Here is a 21,304-nt window from a genome sequence, read left to right as displayed (position 1 = left end):
CCACCAGGGAACAAACACATTACAGTCAGAAAAAACACATCCAGCAATTACAGCGGAAAAACATTCAAAGCCACAAGACGGAGGTCACTCACACGAAACGAAGATGCCACAAACGAAAGGCTCAACAAAGCACGAGGAAGGAGCATCCTCCTTGCAGTCGCCGGAGAGCGTATCGCATTTGAGTCGAGAGAGTACAACACCATTATATACCTCCACAGACAGCAGTGGCGTTGCCGCAAGCACGGTGGAGAACAGTGGTGCTAACAATCCCACGCCTCCTGCCGCCTCAGTGACACAACATGATTCCGAGGGAGATACTGGCCCCGCTGCTCCGCCAGCCAGCAACACCGAATTGCAATCAGAGGAAATACCCAACGCAGTTATAATTGCCACGACGTATGATGACGTCAACGACAGCAGCCGTGCAGCTCCTACTGCTGAAAGGACTACCGCTGGCACAAGAAGCACTCAAACCTCTGGTGATGCGGGTGACCTTGAACGGGCCAATAACGACGACGTCAATGATGACGTGGCACGCAACGGTAAGACCGCCGAATTTGAAGCCGCCTCGGGAGACAGGAACACTGAGGCAGATAATGATGAGAGATACACAACAGTACCAGAGACCGCCACCAATAAAACAATCAATACAGAGATACCAGCTGACAGCGCCGGCATCACCGCGGTGTCCCACACCACCTCCCCTCTTTTGCTTCTTCTTGTTGCGTGTGCGGCTGCTGCTGTGGTGGCCGCGTGAGAGTGAGGGGGAGAGAGCCGTGCACCGCCCGCACACACACTCGTCCTTCTCTCTCTGTGCGTGTGTCCCCTTGCATGGACTCTCGCCCTCACCTCACCCCACGAGGCACACACAATAATGTGCCCATTGTATATATGCATGCACACCCATGCAGGCCCGTTGGTGCTCTCTTTTGCACGACACGCACCGCTGCCGTCCTGCCTGGCTGCATGGGCGGAGCACCGTAACTGTTTCTGTTTTGTTTCCATTGCATTGAGTGGGCGACCTCTCTCTCTCTCCCTCTGTGTGTGTGTTTTGCTTTACGGGAGTAATGAGAGTGTGTGTGCGCTGGTCGTCCCACGCTTCTTTTTGTTTTATTTTTCATTGTGTTGTTGAGTGCACCCATTCCGCCGGCTGCGTGCGTGTGTGATGGTAAGAGTAATCTGCGTGTGTGCTATCCGCCTCTCCCTATCTTTGCTTTGTTGGGACTCTCTTGTGCCGCACAGCTGCTCTGCAATTGTACACGCTGACAAGCGCACTAGCAGATGCACACGCCATGTTGCGCACGCTGTGGGGCGGCGTGAACGCTGAGGACGCACGCACGTACACGATTCTTGCTGCGGCTGCCCTTGCGAGGAGGGATGACGGATGACCGCGAATTGTTATGTTGCCGTGCTGCGGCGTGGTTTCCTAGGCTTGCTGCCCATGGGCGGCGTGGCGTTTTGGTGTCTGGGATTGTTGCGGATGGGCTTCAGCCCAGCAGCTGCACGGTTTGACGTGTTCCTCCCGCTGTTCGTACGCCGACGGAGGATTCACCGGCTGTGCGGGGCGATGTGCGGGTGCGTTGGAAGAGACAAGAGTAAAACGACTGGCGGCAGCGCGTGTGTGCCGTGAAGGGCGGCTGTGTTTTTTTATCCTGCTGGTTTTTCTTTTTGTGAGGGCGTTGTTCAGTGTGTGCTGACGCGTGACGAATAACGACGTGCCGGGCGTGGCTCCTGCTGCTGCTGGTGATGACCGTCGCCATGTGTTCCCGCTGCACTGTTCATCCTTCCCGTTTCATGTGTCTGCGTGCGTGAGTTGTTGTTGAGGGTGACTGCGGCAGGGATGACGATGATGATGCCACTCACTGTGGACGCAGGCGGTGTTCACTGTTTCACTCCTTTTTCTTAACTTCTCTCTTACCCACACACAAAGGAAAGAAGTTAATAACAAGCGCTAAACGCCACTGTGAAATTGTAAGGCACTGAAAGGACCAACAGCACACACACCGCCCACAGGCAAATATTTATATGCTCTCACGTGTTGCTGCAGTGAAGGCACCCCGCACACACAACCGTCGCCGCGTGACCGGATCCAGCGGGAGGAGGAGGGAAGGAGGAGAGAGTGAGCCGCAGAGGCCCAACATGTCCCGGCATCTCTTCTACTCTGCGGTGCTCCTCCTCGTCGTGATGGTGTGCTGCGGCAGTGGTGCTGCGGGAGTTGCGGGGGAGTCATCTGGTCCTCAGTTTGAATGGAGGGGCATCAATGAGAGTGATGATGTAACTGTGGAGTCGTTGGGTGCTCCCAGCCTTCTAAAAGTGGGGAATGACGTGTTTGCCGTTGCCGAGGCGCAGTGCAAAAAGAACGGTGAAGGCGGTTTTACTGGCGTTGCATCTCAACCTCTCACGAAAAAAACTGCTGACACACCGGAGGAATTGTTTAGTGATGCCTTAAAGAAGACACAAGTACTGGAGGAAGGTGCTTCCGAAGGTCAAAAGAAGAAAGTGGATGTGAGCCGACCAACAACAGTTTTGAAGGGAAGTGATATTTACATGCTTGTTGGACAGCACAGCAGTAAAGATTGTCAGAACAGTGGTGCAGGTGGCTGTGAACTTTTGCTGGTGAAAGGGAGCGTCAGTGGTGGGGGTACAAATAACAAGAAAATTGACTGGAAAGATACTGAAAATCTCCCGCAAGGACTTTTTGGCACACAGCCCGATTCCTGGACAAGGCTGATTGGAAGCGGTGGATCGGGTGTTAAGATGAAGGATGAGACTCTTGTGTTCCCTGTGGAAGGTACGAAGAAGGCGGAGGGCACTGAAGAGGGTGTGAAGACTGTCTCACTGATCATACAGTCGAAGGAAGCTACGGATTGGACGCTGTCGAAGGGGATGTCTGACGGTGGCTGCAGCGATCCCTCCGTCGTGGAGTGGGAGGAGGGAAAACTCATGATGATGACTGCGTGTGCTGGTGGCCCTCGCAGGGTGTACGAGTCCGCTGACAAGGGGGAGTCGTGGACGGAGGCCCTCGGGACACTCTCGCGCGTGTGGGGCAACAAAAGAAAGGACGGAAAAGCGAAGGCAGTTGGGAGCGGGTTCATCACAGCGACTGTTGGGGATGATGGTGATAATAAAAAAGTGATGCTCGTCACCCTGCCGGTGTATGCTGATAACGGCAACGAAAAGGGCAAACTCCATCTTTGGCTGACGGACAATACGCACATTGTTGATATTGGGCCGGTATCCGGTGATGATGACGAAGAGATTACCGCCAGCTCCCTGTTGTACAACAGTGGTACAGGTGAAGATGATACTGATGATAATGAGAAGTTGATTGCACTGTACGAGAGGCAGAAGAAGGAAGGGAAACCATCACCCGGTATGGTCTCTGTGTTTCTGACAGAGCAGCTGAAGCGTGTGAAGGATGTGCTGGCGACCTGGAAGGAGGTGGACGGCCGTGTCTCCCAGCTGTGCACCTCATTAAGTACTGAGAAGGAGCGTGCCTCAACCGGCGATGTCTGCAACGCTGATAAGATCACGGCTGGGCTGGTTGGCTTTTTGTCGGGCAAACTTTCTGGGAACACATGGAGGGATGAGTACCTCGGCGTGAACGCCACAGTAAATAATAAAGAAGGGGCAGCAGCGGCAACAGTGACCAGCACGGAAAATGGTGTGAAGTTCACTGGGCGTGGTGCAGGGGCGGAGTGGCCTGTTGGCAAGCAGGGGGAGAATCAGCTGTACCACTTTGCGAACTACAACTTCACCCTTGTGGCGACGGTGTTTATCGACAATGTGCCGCAGGAGGGAGACACCCCCATTCCGTTGATGGGTGCGAAGATGAATGGCAATGAAAATAATGTACTTCTGGAGTTGTCATACGACAGCGAAAGGAAGTGGCATGTACTGTGCGGTGACAAAACCCCTAAGGAGCTCAGCAGCACGTGGGAGACAGGGACACCTCAGCAGCACGTGGTGGTTTTGTTGAAGAACGGCACCCAGGGCTCCGTGTACGTCGATGGTCAGCGAGTGGGGAATGAAGAATGTGCATTGGGCAATGGTGAGTCGAAAGAGATCTCCCACTTCTACATTGGAGGGGATGGAGAAAACGCAGCCAACAAAGAAGTGTCTGTGACTGTGACGAACGTCCTGCTGTACAACCGCCCGTGGGATGAAGCGGAGATTACTGCGCTTAACCCGAATAAAGACCCCACTCCTCCGGTGACCCCGAATGCTCAGGAAGCTGGAACTTCGTCTGCTCTTGACGGAGAACATCTGACGGAACGGAGACAGTCGTTGGGGAGCAGTAAAGGTGCGGGCAGTGGCGCGGGCAGTGGCGGTGCATCACCATCAGCGGTGCCCACTGTCAGTACTCCTTCAGCAGGAAAGGACTCCTTACAGCAGGTGGCGTCAGGAAAATCTTCCGATGGAACTCAAACTGTGGATGGCGGTTCTTTTTCTGATGGCGACCCAACGGTGGAGACAAGAGGAGGAACGTATGGGCAGGAGGAGGAGATCCACGCACAGAACGGGGACGTAAAGGCTGCGGCCCTCAGCAGCAGTCTCGGAAATGTGTCGCAGGGGAATAACACCGATGCCGGCACCAAACGTGAGAGCGGACTGCTGCCACTTCTTCTGCTGTTGGGACTGTGGGGGTTGACGGCTCTGTGAGGCGTGAATGGCTGCCGCGTGGGACACTTGCAAACTCCCCTGCACGGAATTAATTCCAAGAACTAACTTTTTCCTTAAGATAATTTTCTTTTCTTGCTTTCTGTTTGTAATTCATAATTTTTTTGCGTGTTGCGTGTGTGTCCTTAAAAACTTTTTTTTTTCTGTTATTAATTTTCGTCTGTTTTTTTTATTTTTCATTCCCCATATCTTCTTTTTTTGCTTTTTGCTTTTTGGGGCAATCACTATGGACGTTGTTTCTTTTCTACTCTTCTAATTGTTTGTTGCTGCACTCCTCCTGCGAGGGGTGCCGTGTGTTTCCCGCCCAACTGCTCCACTCGCACACCACCGACACGCTCGTGACGACGGCCCTGTGCGCCTCGCCTGCTGCACGCATGAGGAGGGGCGGCGACGAACGGCGCGCTGAGGGAGCCGTGACGTGTGGGCGTGCGACGAGTGCCTGTGGGGCGGAGCACACATTTCTTCCCTCTTGTTTTGTTTTCTTTGCGGCCAGGGCTGGCAGACACCCGCAGCGCCACACACACAGCCACACCCTGCCGCCGTTTTTTTTTTCTTTTGCTGCGCTCACTCTCCCGATGGAGTGACGCGACTCCCGTCATGTCTGCGTGCTTCTCTCAGTCCCCACACACGAGTGACTGTGCTTTGCGGGCCGCACTCACGCGCCGATGAGAGGGCTGAGGGGAGCAGCAACACGCAGATGACCCCATGAAATATAAACGATGTGCGGACACATGGAGGGTCGGACGGTTGAAGGACATTTAAATATATTTTTAATTTTTAAATTTTTTGGGCAAAATATATACAGACAGTTCGGTGTGGCCACACGGCAGCCGGCTGGTTTTTTAAATTTGTGTGGAACAGTAATGGACGATTTCTTTTTTATTTATAATTATTTTGTGTGATGGGGTTTGTGTAAGATGAAGGGGATGGTTTTCTTTTTGTTTTAAATCTTGTGTGAATTGCCACTGCTTGGACGGCAGTGCAGTCATGAGTTTGAGCGGTCTTCTTCTTGTTGTTTCCGCCACGCACCTCCGCTGTACATTTTTGTGCGTCTCTCCACATGCTCTGCTTCGTCTTTTCCACTTTGTTGATTTGTGTGTCTGCAGGCACACACAACCACATGCACGCACAACATGCACATTTCATTCGATTTGGATGCTTCTTTTGTGGCGTGTGCTGGCGGTTGCGGGTGGCTGCTGCTTCCTCCGTGGGCATGAAGGGAAGGAGGGGGAGCGGGCAACGCGAGTCACTCTTCCTGCGGGTGTGATGCGCGCGGTGGGCTGCGACGGCTGTGGAGGGCCGCATCCTTTCGGTGTGCACTTCTCCGCCGTCGTGCCGTGTGTTTGCGCATGTTATTTGTTATGCGCGTGCGTGCTGGACATGTTTTGCCGGAGCGTTGGGCGGCCACCATCTGGCTATGGCGGTTTGCGTCAGTGAGCACGTGCGGATGAGGGTCATGGCGTATGGAATGAAGGAATGGCTTGCGGAAAGGGGAATTTGGTTTGGAGGGTATTTGGACCGGATTCATTTGGCTGCGGTGGCCACATGCACGATGGATGTGTTTCCGCATAATGGGGGAGGATGCGACAGGATTTTCCGAAGTGGCCCGTCAATGCAATTTCGGGTTTCATGGCATCGAGGCACAGTGGTCTTCCTGCAATGGCTGGTGACGGCCTCTAGTGGACCGGTGTATTTATGCGGCTGCTGCTGCTCGAGGAGGCGTAGAAGTGCGATTTGAGGTGAGCGGCGGAAGGGCCGCACATCCCGCAGTGACGGTCGTCGTTGGCCCACCGGGTGCCTCTGAAGGCTTTGTTGGATGCAACGTCCTTATGCCCGTCCCCGGATGACGACATCCCTGATGCAGCGAACGAACGGGGCTGGGAGCGACTGTGAGACGCAAGCACGTGTGGATGTTCAGAGCGGCCGGCGCACCGCACGCTGAGCGCATGGCACGGTGGGGGCCGGACCCAGAAAAGGGACACCGCGTGGGACGTCAGTCTTCACTGCAGCGACCGCTACCGAATTCGGATGTGCTCGCACCTTCTGCGGTCCCTCTTCCTCCCCTCACTTCCGTGCCGAGGACTGTGCCGCGGGATCCAGCAGCGCGGTGTTTGGCCGCAGGAACATGGCTCGAACAAATGATTTGTGGGAGGGGATGTGCACTGCGACGAGAAGGAAGAAAATGTTGCGAGACGACCACCACGACAAGACCGGAGTGAAGTTGTGTTTTGTACACTTGCGCGAGGGCGGCCTGCCACCTGGTCTGTTAGGAGGATTATTTTTTTGCGTCGTTGCGCTCTCTTTTTATTCCGCTGCGTTTTCCTGCGGACCTGCGAAGGGAGATTTGCAAGAAATTACTGCGAGGCGTCCGTGCCGTCGTCGGAAAGGCGGATCCCCCTTGAAGAACGCCACCTTTTAAATTTGTTTTGGACGGGGAGTTCCTGTCGATTCACTGCCACTTTGTTTTGCGGATTTGATGCGTGTGTTTCCGAGCGGTTAGGTCTGTGCTCCCGGCCCACTCGGATGTGTTGTGCGCGTCGACGTGAAGGTGCCTGCCAGCCGTTTTATTGCCTCCCCCGCTGTGGCTGCCGCCGCTGCCTTTCTCCCTTCCTGAGGTCCTGCGGCTTCTTGACAAGACGTTTTGGAGAAGGCGTTGCCGCTCTTATCGTCCATGATATTTTGATTCTGGTGTAGCGGTCAGGAGACATTGAACGAGAGGGTTTGCTGCCCTCTTGTTTTGCTTATCCTCTCTGCCTGACGGCCAGTTCTACACAAGCGTGCTGCTTGGCACCTCAGTTGGTGCTGGCGGGTTGCTCACAGTTGTCGCTGGCAATCGCATGCGCCAACTCTTCTCTGCTCCCTTTCAGTGTCGCATTTTTTTAATTAAATGACGGACGCCATCCTGTCCGGCGTGTCACTTTGATTGGATTGTGTAGGACTGCTCGCCAGCGCCATCGGAGAAAACAGACCGACTTTTCACGTGTTTAATTGCCGTCTTGCGCGCAGGTATTTTTTTCACATGTTCTGTTGATGTGCACTCAAACAGCGAGGTGTCCGGAACTATGCGTGCGTGGAATTCTTCCTGCCATGTGAACTGCGGGCAACATCGAGAGGCTGCCGCTTTGACTCCGCAGAGTTGTTGTGTCTCTTCGCGGGGTTGGCAGGGAAATTCCATGCCTTCTGCTACTGCTGGTGTGTCCCCAAATGTTGTCACTCCATGCGAATAATGTGCTTCAGCGAGTGAGGGGATTGATTGGGTTTGTGTGCACTCTGATTCTGTTTGCTGCTTTGTGCGGGCACGCAACACTTGAGTGGTGGGAAAATGGAGCGGGGCGATGCATGGCCGCGTCTCGCCCATCGTTCAGTGCACGATGGTTTGGTGCACATTGTGGTGCTGACTCTGCGATGTGACTGTGGTCCCCTGCGCGGCAATGGCGGTGGGTGGACGAGAGTGTTGACCCGCGGCGTGACTGTGGGATCGTGCCTCCTTTTCTCTTTGTTCCTTCCCTTTTGTGAAGGTGTGCACTTGTTTTTGGTGTCGGTGATGGGGCAAACAGACAGACAACGTGAAAAAACAGAAAAGGGCGATAGTGTGGCGGTGTTGGGGGGCGGTTGGCCTCGGCTGCTTCACCGACAGGTGTTGCAGTGCGGCTGCATGGCGCACCGACCACCGAGCCGTGCGAGTGCCACGCCCAACGCCATTGGGACTGCGGGACGAAACAGCCGCGAGTGTTCTTTGGAGCCAGCGGCACCTGCTGGCCGCAGTTGGGCGGTGCGAGTGGGATGCTTCACCGCACTGGTGTTGTGATGGCACCCTGCAGCGGCTCTTCTGGTGGTTCCGACGCTGCAGCTCGACATGTGGTGGGGAGTAAAGTGTGGCCGCAGTGGACCATGAGCAGCACCAACATGAGGCTGAGTGATTTCCTTTGGAATTATGTTGGCGGCAGGGCGGCCGTTGATGAAAGACTACAATGTGACGATGGAGTTGTTTGCTCAGGAGCCGGATGATTACGTACACGACCAGCGGCTTCTTGAAGAAATTCTTAACTTAACTGCGCACCAAGCGCTGGAGGCCATTACTAGGCCTCTTCACGAAGGTGTGCTCTCTCGGGCAACGTAGGGACTATGAAAGAAAAGGATACGATCACTCCTCTTGCAAGGGGAAAACCAAACGGAGTACTCACGCAGGTACTGGCAGAAGCGAGGCGGGAGGCAGAGGAAAGGCTAAGAGGAACGCAGGAAATGAAATTGACCATTTCCACTAATATCGAAGACGTACTGTTTAAGGGAAGGGCTCGCGTCAATGAAATGAGGCTGAACGAATTTCTTACGAGGGAACTGGACGGCAGGGACATTGTGGACACCAATCGGGATGTCTTGCTGGAGGAGTTTTTCAAGGACCCCACGAAGTATATCCGTGATAAAGGAGCACTGAACGAAATACAGGCATCGGATCGTTATTTGAGTATGAAGCGAGCTGTGAAGGGTGAAGTGATCTTCGATGAGAATATACGCAGGCTTTGCGATAAGGGTGTCAACAATCTACCGGGGTGGTCATTGGCTGCTGCGGAGGTAAAAGCAACTGTTCACAACTCCACCAAACATTTCTTGGATGCAGCTGCCGAGGAGGCGAGGAAACCAACGACGACGAGCGCACCGGAGAAACTGGAGGGAGTGTACGAGTCTGTGCAAAATGCGGGGCGGAGCCATGCGGTGGAACTTCCGGACGGCGTGGAGCGAAAGAAAACGGGACAGGAATGGAGGTGCATGAGGGGAGGCCAGAGCAGTCATGGTCGTACAAGAAAGCTGACGACGCTATCGAAGAGAATGACGCTGTGCAGCAATTTGATGCAGCACCTCCCGTGTTGATGGTGCTTGCCTCGGAGAAGGCATGGCCGTACACATGGCATACGATACAGGATCTTCCTGAGGACGTTTTTGTAAACTGCGAGGTGGATCGAGCGTGGCGGACCGTCAAGGGCGATGTAACCGCGTGGTTCAGCCCTCACGGTGGGACCGACTGTAAGCCCGAGCGACGTGTGTTGATTGGGACGCCCGGGATCGGGAAGTCGGTGGCTGCCGGTTCGTACCTCCTCTACCAGCTGCTGCACTGCGATGCCAAGAAACTCCAAGTGGTATTCCACTGTTTTGGAGGAGATGCGTACGTGTCTGACAAGACCACCAGAGCGGTGACAAGATGCAGCGATGAGGACATGTGCGTCTCGGAGTTGAGAAGTTTGAGGGGGCATGGGAGGAATGTGTATATTATCTACGGTGTGGCAAAGGAGGGAACGCCGCCACCGAGACATTTTGCGCCTACTTCTGGATGGGGCATGATTGCGGTGTCATTCCCAAAGGTAACCAACTACGATGAGTGGGCGAAGCAACTACAAGCCGCGCGAGTCATCGTGAATTGCCCCGAAGAGGTGGATGTGAAGGCGATGTGCGCCTGTATGTTGCGTGATGAGACTAAAGAGAAACAAGCGGAATGCTGGAAAGGGGTAAAAAAACACATTTATCTTTTGTGATCGATTCCACGTCACGTCTTTGATGAGGAGGCGTTTAATGAACGCTGTGGAGCGGTGAAGTTTGCATTGCAATCGATCAGCGAGGTAACTGTGAAAGAGTGCTTTTCACGGGGAGGTGAGTCGCCATGGTGTTCTGAGGATCCGTCCCACAAGCTTGTGAAAGTTGTTCGGGAAATATACGCAGGCGGTGTGACCCTTTTCAATGCACCGCTGTCTGCTTGCCTAGAGGAACGGACATTGGAGCGCCTCCCAAGTGTAGCAGAATAAAATAGCTTTTGAGGCTGATGTTGGCGTCGAAGGATAATATTTTGCCAATATTTTTTGGATGGTTTGTTTTGAAATCGCTCACGGAGAGTGCCTTTGCCAAGGCAATGGCGACGAAACTCACGGAGTTTGAGCCGCCAACAGGACGCCAAGCAAAGCCCTGCGTCTTGAAGTTGCCCTGAATTGCATCCCAAGGGAGATGAAGGTTTGCTGCCGAGTGAATATGAAAAGACGATCCGTAAAATAAAGTACGGGGTGCTGTACAAACCGTGGGCCACAAACTTTCCGCTTGTGGACGCCTTTTTTTTCTTTGTGAAGATATCAGTGACGCTGTTTGGGCTGCGGATGGCTACGGCGGGTGAGCACCACACGACAACCAGCACTGTGCGGCAGTTCACTGAGTGCCTGGCGGCATATTTTAATGGTTGGGAGGAATCATCTCGGGACATGTCGTGGGGGATTATTTACGTGCAGCACGCAGACAGCATGCCGATGACTGGCAGAGATGTGATGTCGACAATTCCGATAATGTGAGCGAAGAGAGCCGTGAGATTCGGTGTTCTGGAGGAAGAGGTGCGCCAGTACATAGCAGCAATATCGTACAGAGACTTCAGAAAAGGCGAAGCACTCCGAAGTGAGGAATAACCACAGAAATGGGAAAATAGATTAGGAAATTGCAAGTGAACGGGCCATTTTGATTTGTGGTAAAAAATATTGTGGGATTTATGTATTTTTGGATACGTGTGTGTGTGTGCGTACGGTGCGGGTGCACCAGCACCATGCGGCAGCACCGCACACAAATGCCAAAATGTCCAACGCTATCGAACTTAACAGTGACAAAAGAAATTAGGGAGGGAAAGGGGTTGTTTGGCTTCTGGTGAAAAATATTGGGTGGTTTTCATACGGTATGTTGATTGATTGTGTGTATACGAGGCGTAATTGGAGAATTGTCCCGGTATGAGGGAATCATTGTGGCTGGCGGTGTCACGGCGTTACCGCATTGTCCATTTTCTTCTATTGTGTTCTAAGGCCCATCACTAACAGAAGCATCCTTAAGGGATGGACGACGAATAAGGTCTATTGAGGAAACAGTGCACTCCGTGTGACCGCATGGAGTGAGGCGCCGCGTCGTGGATGGATGAGGATCCGCTTCCGCGTGTGGCTCTTTGGGTGATTGCTTGCTCCGTGTGCGTTGTGTGCCGGCGGCGGGCTGTGGCCGTATCCCGTTACCGTGGGACTGAACTGGAGGCGGTGGCGGCGTGCGCGTTCCTTGCGTGGATGCCGTCTCGTGGTGTGTGAACTGTGCGGCTGGGCCTGCTGCCCTCTCCTCATGTTGCCTGCTCTCTCTCGCTGTATCCGCTGTGCCCCGTCCCTCTCCCTCTTGTTGCATTCTTTTTTTTCTGTCCCACCGAACAGCTGACTGACTCCAGCGACTCCACTGTGGATGACGATGACTGCGATGGTGACGGTGCGGCGTGTTGGTCCTTGTCCTCTTGTGCTGCTGCTGCAATTCCGTGTGCGTTACGGCTGCTGGGAGTCCTGGAGATGTATCTGGTGATGCGGATGCGGTGGTTGTGCCGGTGGATGTGTCGTGTGCTCCGAGTGACGGCATTTTGAGCTATCGCGTGCGTGGAAGAAGTGTTCTGCTGCCGGTGCTGAGGCTCAGCATGAGAATTACACTTTCAGTGGCTTTGGTGTGCGCATGCATGGCAGGAATGGTGAGCTGTGTGCTGTGTGCCATGTGGCCAGTGCGGTGCACACATGTAGCAACTGTACTGCCAGCTGTGCAACGAAGGAGGAAGGGGCCACCGTTGCCTTCACGATGGATGTGACGACACATAAATACGCCGGCCCTTATGAATTGTGGTGGCGTCTATTTTCCCCGATGGAACCATCCATCCGCCTGCACGGAGCGGCGATGCTGACCAGACGGGCATCCGTCAGTTGCCGCCACCCCGTGAAGGGATGACACAAAATCTGGTGGGACAACTGCGCCGCAAGTGAATGCTGAGCCGTCACGCAAGAACGCGGATTGGAGACAGTCTGCGGCGGCTGACGGACCCAACACCGTCGATCCGAGTCCCGCATCCAACACGGCGACCAACACGTCCGAGACGAAGCCTGAGTTTGCTTACGTTTAAAATATCAATGTGGCTCCGACACCATCCGAAAGAAGGCCCACGCCTGTCACCGAGCCAAAGGGAAATCCCATTGATGATGCGATGAGTGGTTTAATAAATGCTGAGTTGCCGCAGGAAGTCGATCTATTTGTGGCGCAGACGACGCTGGTGCAGCCGAAGGATGGGATTGCTACAGTTACGACGAGGGATTCATTTGCTTCACCCTCTCTCGTCAGTGCTGGTGGAGTAATTGCTGCTTTTGCCGAAGGTTGCATGGATGCCGAATATCAACTTGGTCAATTAAGTAAGCCCTTTTCTTCTGATCTTGTTGCGGGGTACATCGACTCTGTGTGGAATTGGTCCACTATTATTGGCGAGGTCAATGAAAGGATGCATGGAGGGCAAACACTGTGCTTGGTGCAGCGGAGGGAAGGGAGAGTTTGGGTGTTGTGCTCCGCCCCACAACAATCACGAAGGGCAACGGAGTGTTTCCTCTTGCGGGAGGCTTTGATGTGTCCTACGAAGGTGGGTGCTGGAGTGAGGGCGGCTTGGAGCTGAAACTGGTTGTGGGTGATGTCACGAATCCCACGGGTGGCAAGCAGAGTGGACGGATCGAATGGGGCGACCCCAAACCACTCTCGAAACTGATCTCTTCGGCTTCTCACGAAGGTGACTGGACGGAGTTCATTGCTTCTGGTGGCTCAAGTGTTGTGATGGAGGATGGCAAGCTTGTGTTTCCTCTGATGGCGAAGAATGAGGCAGAAGACGTTTACTCCATGATCGTGCATTCGACGGACAACGGCAGTAACTGGACGCTCTGTGAGGGCATTTCCCCTGCGAAATGCCACAACCCTGCGTCACCGAGTGGGAGGGATCACTTCTCATGGTTGTTGACTTCGAGGATGACGAGAGGGTGTAGGAGTCGCGTGACATGGGGACAGCGTGGACGGAGGCAATCGGGAAACTCTCAGGCGTATGGGTCAACGCACGATCGGGAGTCTCTCAGAAGGAAAACCTGCGTGTGGATGCCCTCATCACCGCGACCATTGAGGAACGGGAGGTCATGCCGTACACTCAGAGAGGGCACGCCTCGAGGAAGAAAAGGTCCACTGCGCTCTGCCTCTGGGTCACGGACAACAACTGCACGCTTTCTGTTGGACCGGTTGGCATGGACAATGCTGCGGATTAGTTGCTCACCAGCACCCTGCTGCACTCGGATGGCAATCTGCATCTTTTACAAGGGAGGGGCAGTGGTGAGGGCCGTGTCATTTCACTTTCCCGCCTGACGGAGGAAGTGAGTACAATCGAGTCCGTCCTCAGCACTTGGTCGCAAAAGGACGTTTTCTTCTCCAGCTTGTCTACACCCACGGCGTGGCTGGTGGCAGTTTTGTCCGATGCGGCCAGTGATGTCACGTGGAACGACGAGTACCTTTGCTTGAATGTAACGGTGACAAATACAGTGAAGGACAACGATGGGTCACAAGTGACGGGACTTGAGTCCAGGGCAATATGGCCTGTGAACGCTCGGGGTGATAATGTGCGTCATGTATCTTTGAGCCACTACTTCACACTTGTGGCGTCGGTGACCATCGAAGAGGCTCCGAGTGGGAACATTCCTCTACTGACTGCGGTGCTGGCGCACACTGAGTCCAATCATACCATGGGACTGTCGTGCAGCCATAATAATAGGTGGGAGACGGTGTGCGAAGGCAAGACAACAACACGGAGCAGCACTTGGGAGCCGAAGAAAGAATGCCAAGTGGCACTCATGCTGCAAGGCAACAAGGCCTCTGCGCACATTGATGATCATTCGCTGGGGGAGGAAGAGGTACCGTTAACGGGCGAGAGGCCACCTGAGGTCCTGAGGTTTTGCTTTGGCGCGTGCGGTGGGCACGAATCTCATGTGACGGTGGAGAACGTCTTTCCGTACAGCCGCCCACTGAATTTCACTGCGATGCGTGCACTCAAGGACAGGGTCCCCGTTCCGACGAGGGAAGCGACTCCGACACCACCCGAGAAGGTTCGAGTGGTTGACAGCGTCAGAGAGCACATTGCTGGGGATATTACCGAAGAGAAATGAATGGACACAACGCAATGCCACTGGACATGAATCCCCATTACAAAAAGTCACCTCGCGGGGTCTGGAGCGGCGTGAGTCCCGACGACCGCCTCGCCCTCTCCCAACGACGTGAAATGGACACTGCGTGATTTGAGCGGTAACAACACCGTGCGTGTGTGTGTCTTGTGTGTTGCTGCTTCTGGGATTGTGTTTGGGGGGTGGCAGTCTTCTGAGCCGCAGAGTGTGGATTTGAGACTCCTCACGGAGAATACGTGCCGCTTTCCTCGCTCTTTTTTATGCCGCCGTTTTCATTTATCTTTTAATTTTTTGCTGTTTGTTGATTCTTTCAATGTTTTTGCTTCTCAATGTTGCCTTTAATGCAGTTTGTCTGTTATAATCAGTACCGTTGTGTTTTTCTTTACGCAGTGTTTGGTTGATAAATACCGTGATGAGTGATTTGTTTCCCCCTCCTGTTTGCTTCTTTTTTGCCTACACGCGGTGCCGGCCTCATTGCTGTGCGTCCCACGGACTGCACGAAAGGAGGAGCGGAGGAACAGGCCGGATGCTGCAATGAAATGTGAGGGTTGTTGTGTGGGCTGGTGGAACAGTACGAAATTTTTCTTTAGTTTTCGTTGCGCAGGCAATATATGTATATACAGAAACCCACGGTCGTTTCTATTGCGCTGCATGGCAAATGAAATAAAGGTCCTGCCGAATTATTTTCCTTCATTGTTTCCGGGAGTCGTGCAGATTCCAACTGTCTCATTTTTTGTGGGCAAGCTGCTGCCATCATGTGTTGCTGTGCGGCGACTGTGTGTGGTGTGGCTGCTGCGACTTGTCTCTTCTTTTGCTTTCGCTCTGCGTTGACGGGGAGTTGGTTTGTGCTGAAGGCTGCACGCAAGTGACAGGAGTGATGGCGATGATGATGACTGGCCGTGTGCTGCTGGTGTGTGCCCTCTGCGTGCTGTGGTGCGGTACTCCTGGCGGTAGATGTGACGAGCATGTTCGGGTTACTGAAGAGAAAAAGAATCATCGGGGGATTTGCAGCCTGTAACTCCTGTTGCTGGTGCAGGGAAACAGCACGCGGAGCCAATTAATCAAGATTCCGATCTCGTGAGGCAACCGTTGGTTAAAGATTTAGAAGTCCCTTCGCCAAAGCACCAAACAGATGATAAAGTCTTTGGCGTGGTTGATAATGAAGACGATGGTACGGATAAAGAAAAGGAAGTAAGAGATAAAGCACAAGAAGGGGCACCTGATGGTCAAACCCAAGAAGAAGAAGAAGTACTGCCACCACCTTCACCTCTTTCTCCAGCACCACTACAATCACCACCACCACCACCAGCAGCATCGGATGGAACTCAACCCGGTGGCGGTCCTGGTGCCGACAGTTCTGGAGGAGGTTCCAACGGAAGTGGAAGTTCCATTGGAGGTGGAGGCTCGAATTTGGAGACTCTTGCTCTTAATGGTGGCAGTCAATCTGCTTTTGGGAGTTTAGGTTACGATGGTGAAACTGGCTCTTTCTATGGTGGAGCGGGAAAAGGCGGAGTCGACATTGGCAGTCCTCGAGGTGATTTCTCGGATTCTTCCCTTTCTGCGGATGGTACTTTTTTATCTCCCGCCCTCGATGCACCATCTTCGCAGGACACGCAATCTTCAGAAAACGTTGAGCGGTCAAAGACAATGCCTGCAGGGTTACCATTGCCCAACGTGAATGCACTAAAGGGACCAGAATCCAAGGCAGGATCACTGCCCCCGAATACACAAGAGAAATCAAAATTCTCAGATGCTAGTGGGGGTGCAGCCGGAAACAAGGCAAAGCAAAGTGACGTGGAGACGGACGATCCTTCCAGTTCGTTTGCTAACACCGGCGACCAAACAGTAGAAAAAACGCTATTATTACCACAAACACCGGCAGTACTACTGCCAGTTCCATCAGCAGAACTATCCCCAGAAGTGCCACCAGTAACTCCTGTGCAGGCAAATCCGGACGGACAAAGAAGCCTACCAACAGCACCAAGAGCCTCAGAGGCCTCACAAAGAGAACTGCAGAGCAAGGCATCGTCACCCAACAAAACGGGGTCCGAATCACCGGACCGTCCTTCAAGGGATGGTATGCAGGAGCAAAAAGATAAAGTCACAACGCAATTGAATACGACGAAAAAAGCATCTGCCGGTGGTTTAGCGGAAACAACAGCAACATTCATCTCTGCAAATGGAAATGGCGATGTCCAGAATAAGGAGGATGAGGATGATGCTCGGCAGCCCATACCCAACAGAGTGCAGGACGACGCCGAAGCTGGCAATACCAACGTCGCTCCTACAGTCAGTGAGGCAGCACCTCAAACAGTAGAAACAGTCACCACCCGAAAACGTGAGACAAACGAGACTGGTGACGGTGACGGCAGCACCGCGGTGTCGCACACCACCTCCCCTCTTCTGCTTCTTCTTGTTGCGTGTGCGGCTGCTGCTGCGGTGGTGGCCGCGTGAGAGTGAGGGAGAGAGCCGTGCACCGCCCGCACACACACTCGTCCTTCTCTCTCTGTGTGTGTGTCCCCTTGCATGGACTCTCGCCCTCACCTCACCCCACGAGGCACACACATAATGTGCCCATTGTATATATGCATGCACACCCATGCAGGCCCGTTGGTGCTCTCTTCTGCACGACACGCACCGCTGCCGTCCTGCCTGGCTGCATGGGCGGAGCACCGTAACTGTTTCTGTTTTGTTTCCATTGCATTGAGTGGGCGACCTCTTTCTCTCTCCCTGTGTGTGTGTTTTGCTTTACGGGAGCAATGAGAGTGTGTGTGCGCTGGTCGTCCCACGCTTCTTTTTGTTTTATTTTTCATTGTGTTGTTGTTGAGTGCACCCATTCCGCCGGCTGCGTGTGTGTGTTTGATGGTAAGAGTAATCTGCATGTGTGCTATCCGCTTCTTCCTATCTTTGCTTTGTTGGGACTCTCTTGTGCCGCACAGCTGCTCTGCAGGTGTACACGCTGACAAACGCACTAGCAGATGCACACGCCATGTTGCGCACGCTGTGGGGCGGCGTGAACGCTGAGGACGCACGCACGTACACGATTCTTGCTGCGGCTGCCCTTGCGAGGAGGGATGACGGATGACCGCGAATTGTTATGTTGCCGTGCTGCGAGCGTGGTTTCCTGTGCTTGCTGCCCATGGGCGGCGTGGCGTTTTGGTGTCTGGGATTATTGCGGATGGGCTTCAGCCCAGCAGCTGCACGGTTTGACGTGTTCCTCCCGCTGTTCGTACGCCGACGGAGGATTCACCGGCTGTGCGGGGCGATGTGCGGGTGCGTTGGAAGAGACAAGAGTAAAACGACTGGCGGCAGCGCGTGTGTGCCGTGAAGGGCGGCTGTGCTTTTTTTATCCTGCTGGTTTTTCTTTTAGTGAGGGCGTTGTTCAGTGTGTGCTGACGCGTGACGAATAACGACGTGCCGGGCGTGGCTCCTGCTGCTGCCGCTGGTGATGACCGTCGCTGTGTGTTCCCGCTGCACCGTTCATTCTTCTCGTTTCATGTGTCTGTGTGCGTGAGTTGTTGTTGAGGGTGACTGCGGCAGGGATGACGATGATGATGCCACTCACTGTGGACGCTGGCGGTGTTCACTGTTTCACTCCTTTTTCTTAACTTCTTTCTCTTACCCACACACAAAGGAAAGAAGTTAACAACAAGCGCTAATCGCCACTGTGAGATTGTAAGGCACTGAAAGGACCAACAGCACACACCGCCCACACATATATTTGTATGCTCTCACGTGTTGCTGCAGTCATGGCACCCCGCACACACAACCGTCGCCGCGTGACCGGATCCAGCGGGAGGAGGAGGGAAGGAGGAGAGAGTGAGCCGCAGAGGCCCAACATGTCCCGGCATCTCTTCTACTCTGCGGTGCTCCTCCTCGTCGTGATGGTGTGCTGCGGCAGTGGAGCTGCACAAGTTGTTGTGGAGGAGCCGTCATCTGGTCCTCAGTTTGAATGGAGGGGCATCAATGAGAATGAAGGTGAAACTGTGGACTCGTTGGGTGCTCCCAGCCTTCTAAAAGTGGGGAGTGACGTGTTTGCCGTTGCCGAGGCGCAGTGCAAGAACGGTGGTGTCGGTTTTACTGGCGTTGCATCCCAACTTCTCACGAAAGAAACTGCTGACACACCGGAGGAAGTACTGAAAGAATCAAAAGATGGGACACAAGTGCTGGAGAAAGGTGCTTCCGAAGACCAAAAGAAGAAAGTGGATGTGAGCCGACCAACAACAGTTTTGAAGGGGAATGATATTTACATGCTTGTTGGAGCCTACAATAAAGTTGCCGTTCCTGGAGAGGATGCCAAGCCTGACGCGGCTCAATTGGGACTTTTGCTGTTGAAAGGGAGCGTCAGTAGCGTGGATACAAGTAGCAAAAAAATTGACTGGAAAGTTACTGAAAGTTCCTTGCAAGGACTTTTTGGTGCACAGCTCGATTCCTGGACAAGGCTGATTGGAAGCGGTGGATCGGGTGTTAAGATGCATGATGAGACTCTTGTATTTCCTGTGGAAGGCACGAAGAAGGCGGCGGAGGGCACTCTAGTGAATGTGAAGACTGTCTCACTGATCATACAGTCGAAGGATACTACGAATTGGACGCTGTCGAAGGGGATGTCTGACGGTGGCTGCAGCGATCCCTCCGTCGTGGAGTGGGAGGAGGGAAAACTCATGATGATGACTGCGTGTGGTGATGGCCCTCGCAGGGTGTACGAGATCGGTGACAAGGGGGAGTCGTGGACGGAGGCCCTCGGGACACTCTCGCGCGTGTGGGGCAACAAAAAGGGCGTAAGTGGCGTTAGAAGCGGGTTCATCACAGCGACGATTGACGGTGTTGATGATAAAAAAGTGATGCTCGTCACTCTGCCGGTGTATGCCGAGGAAGGCAACGAAAAGGGCAAACTCCATCTTTGGCTGACGGACAATACGCACATTGTTGATATTGGGCAGGTATCCGGTGAAGGTGAGGATGCTGCCGCCAGCTCCCTGTTGTACAACAGTGGTAAAAACAGTGGTGATAATGATGAGAAGTTGATTGCACTGTACGAGAAGAAGAAGGGCAGTGAGCAACCATCACCCGGTATGGTCTCTGTGCTTCTGACTGAGAAGCTGCAGCGTGTGAAGGATGTGCTGACGACCTGGAAGGAGGTGGACGGCCGTGTCTCCCAGCTGTGCACCTCATTAATTGCTGAGAAGGATCCCTCAACTGACGATGTCTGCAACGCTGTAAAGATCACGGCTGGGCTGGTTGGCTTTTTGTCGGGCAATTTTTCCGGTGACACATGGAGGGACGAGTACCTCGGCGTGAACGCCGCAGTAAATAATAATAAAGAAGGGGCAGCAGCGGCAACAGTGGCCGGCACGGATAAGGGTGTGAAGTTCACTGGGCGTGGCGCAGGGGCGGAGTGGCCTGTTGGCAAGCAGGGGGAGAATCAGCTGTACCACTTTGCGAACTACAACTTCACTCTTGTGGCGACGGTGTCCATCGACAAAATGCCGGAGGGAGACACCCCCATTCCGTTGGTGGGTGTGAAGATGAATGGCGATGGAAATAATGTACTTCTGGAGTTGTCATACGACAGCGGAAAGAAGTGGCATGTGCTGTGCGGTGACAAAACGACGACGAAGCTCAGCAGCACGTGGGAGGCAGGGACACCTCAACACGTGGTGGTTTTGTTGAAGAACGGCACCCAGGGCTCCGTTTACGTCGATGGTCAGCGTGTGGGGAATGGAGAATGTGCATTGGGCAATGGTGAGTCGAACGAGATCTCCCACTTCTACATTGGAGGGGATGGAGAAAACGCAGCCAACAAAGAGGGCGTGTCTGTGACTGTGACGAACGTCCTGCTGTACAACCGCCCGTGGGATGAAGCGGAGATGGCCGCCTTCAGCCCGAATAAAGCTCCTACTCCATCTGCAGTGAATGAGGCTTCTATTGAAGGAGGCGCGATTGAGACTGCTCCTGGTGGTGGACGACCGGAGGAACCGAGAGAGTCGATGGAGAGCAGTGGTGTGAACGGTGTATCCGCACCAACAGTGTCCAGTGCCAAGACTTCCTCAGGAGAAGAGGGGCCTGCAACCCAGTTGGCGTCAGAAAAGTCTTCCGATGGACGTAAAAATGTGGATGGCGGTTCTTTTTCTGATGGCGAGCCAACGGTGGAGACAAGAGAAGGAGGAACGGATAGGCAGAAGGGGATCCACGCACAGAACGGGGACGTAAAGGCTGCGGCACTCAACAGCAGTCTCGGGAATGTGTCGCAGGGGAATAACACCGATGCCGGCACTGTACGTGGGAGCGGACTGCTGCCACTTCTTTTTCTATTGGGACTGTGGGGTTTTGCGTCTCTGTGAGGCGTGACTGGCTGCCGCGTGGAGCAATTGCGACCTCCCCTGCACGGAATTAATTCCAAGAACTAACTTTTTCCTTAAGATAATTTTCTTTTCTTGCTTTCTGTTTGTAATTCATAATTTTTTTGCGTGTGTGCGAGTGTGTGTCCTTAAAAACTTTTTTTTTTCTGTTATTAATTTTCGTCTGTTTTTTTTATTTTTCATTCCCCATATCTTCTTTTTTTGCTTTTGGGGCAATCACGATGGACGTTTTTTCTTTTCTACTCTTTTAATTGTTTG

At 53.6% G+C, this 21,304-nt stretch overlaps 4 protein-coding genes and 3 pseudogenes across 4 annotated transcripts, besides 6 other annotated features; 6 read left to right on the top strand and 1 right to left on the bottom strand.

Moving 5' to 3' along the window:
* Positions 1 to 760, top strand: Tc00.1047053509897.279 (mucin-associated surface protein (MASP), putative; the record flags this gene model as incomplete). The annotated part of the gene is made up of 1 exon (XM_815055.1): positions 1 to 760. A coding segment is annotated over one exon (757 nt), but the record flags the coding sequence as incomplete, so codon positions are not given.
* Positions 1 to 21,304: part of a sequence feature (areas not merged during assembly with more than two copies in the genome that could not be assigned to a particular haplotype) that runs on past the window's edge.
* On the top strand, positions 2,026 to 4,662 carry Tc00.1047053509897.270 (trans-sialidase, putative; the record flags this gene model as incomplete). The annotated part of the gene is made up of 1 exon (XM_815054.1): positions 2,026 to 4,662. The coding sequence occupies one exon, from the start codon at positions 2,026 to 2,028 to the stop codon at positions 4,660 to 4,662; it is 2,637 nt and encodes an 878-aa protein (XP_820147.1).
* Positions 4,814 to 4,894: a sequence feature (A-rich).
* Positions 5,437 to 5,468: a sequence feature (AT_rich).
* Positions 5,556 to 5,576: a sequence feature (AT_rich).
* On the bottom strand, positions 7,595 to 8,038 carry Tc00.1047053509897.260 (uncharacterized protein; the record flags this gene model as incomplete). Its single annotated transcript, XM_815053.1, has 1 exon — positions 7,595 to 8,038. The coding sequence occupies one exon, from the start codon at positions 8,036 to 8,038 to the stop codon at positions 7,595 to 7,597; it is 444 nt and encodes a 147-aa protein (XP_820146.1).
* Positions 8,586 to 11,252, top strand: Tc00.1047053509897.250 (annotated as a pseudogene).
* Positions 12,695 to 14,626, top strand: Tc00.1047053509897.230 (annotated as a pseudogene).
* Tc00.1047053509897.210 lies at positions 15,564 to 17,141 on the top strand (annotated as a pseudogene).
* Positions 15,963 to 15,995: a microsatellite.
* Tc00.1047053509897.200 (trans-sialidase, putative) lies at positions 18,413 to 21,028 on the top strand (the record flags this gene model as incomplete). Its single annotated transcript, XM_815052.1, has 1 exon — positions 18,413 to 21,028. One exon carries the CDS (start codon positions 18,413 to 18,415, stop codon positions 21,026 to 21,028), a length of 2,616 nt encoding a protein of 871 aa, XP_820145.1.
* Positions 21,183 to 21,255: a sequence feature (A-rich).

The sequence above is a fragment of the Trypanosoma cruzi genome, genomic scaffold (genome assembly GCF_000209065.1).
Source record: "Trypanosoma cruzi strain CL Brener 1047053516517 genomic scaffold, whole genome shotgun sequence".
NCBI classification, from domain to species: Eukaryota; Euglenozoa; class Kinetoplastea; order Trypanosomatida; family Trypanosomatidae; genus Trypanosoma; species Trypanosoma cruzi.
This window is presented reverse-complemented; position numbering and strand designations above follow the sequence as displayed.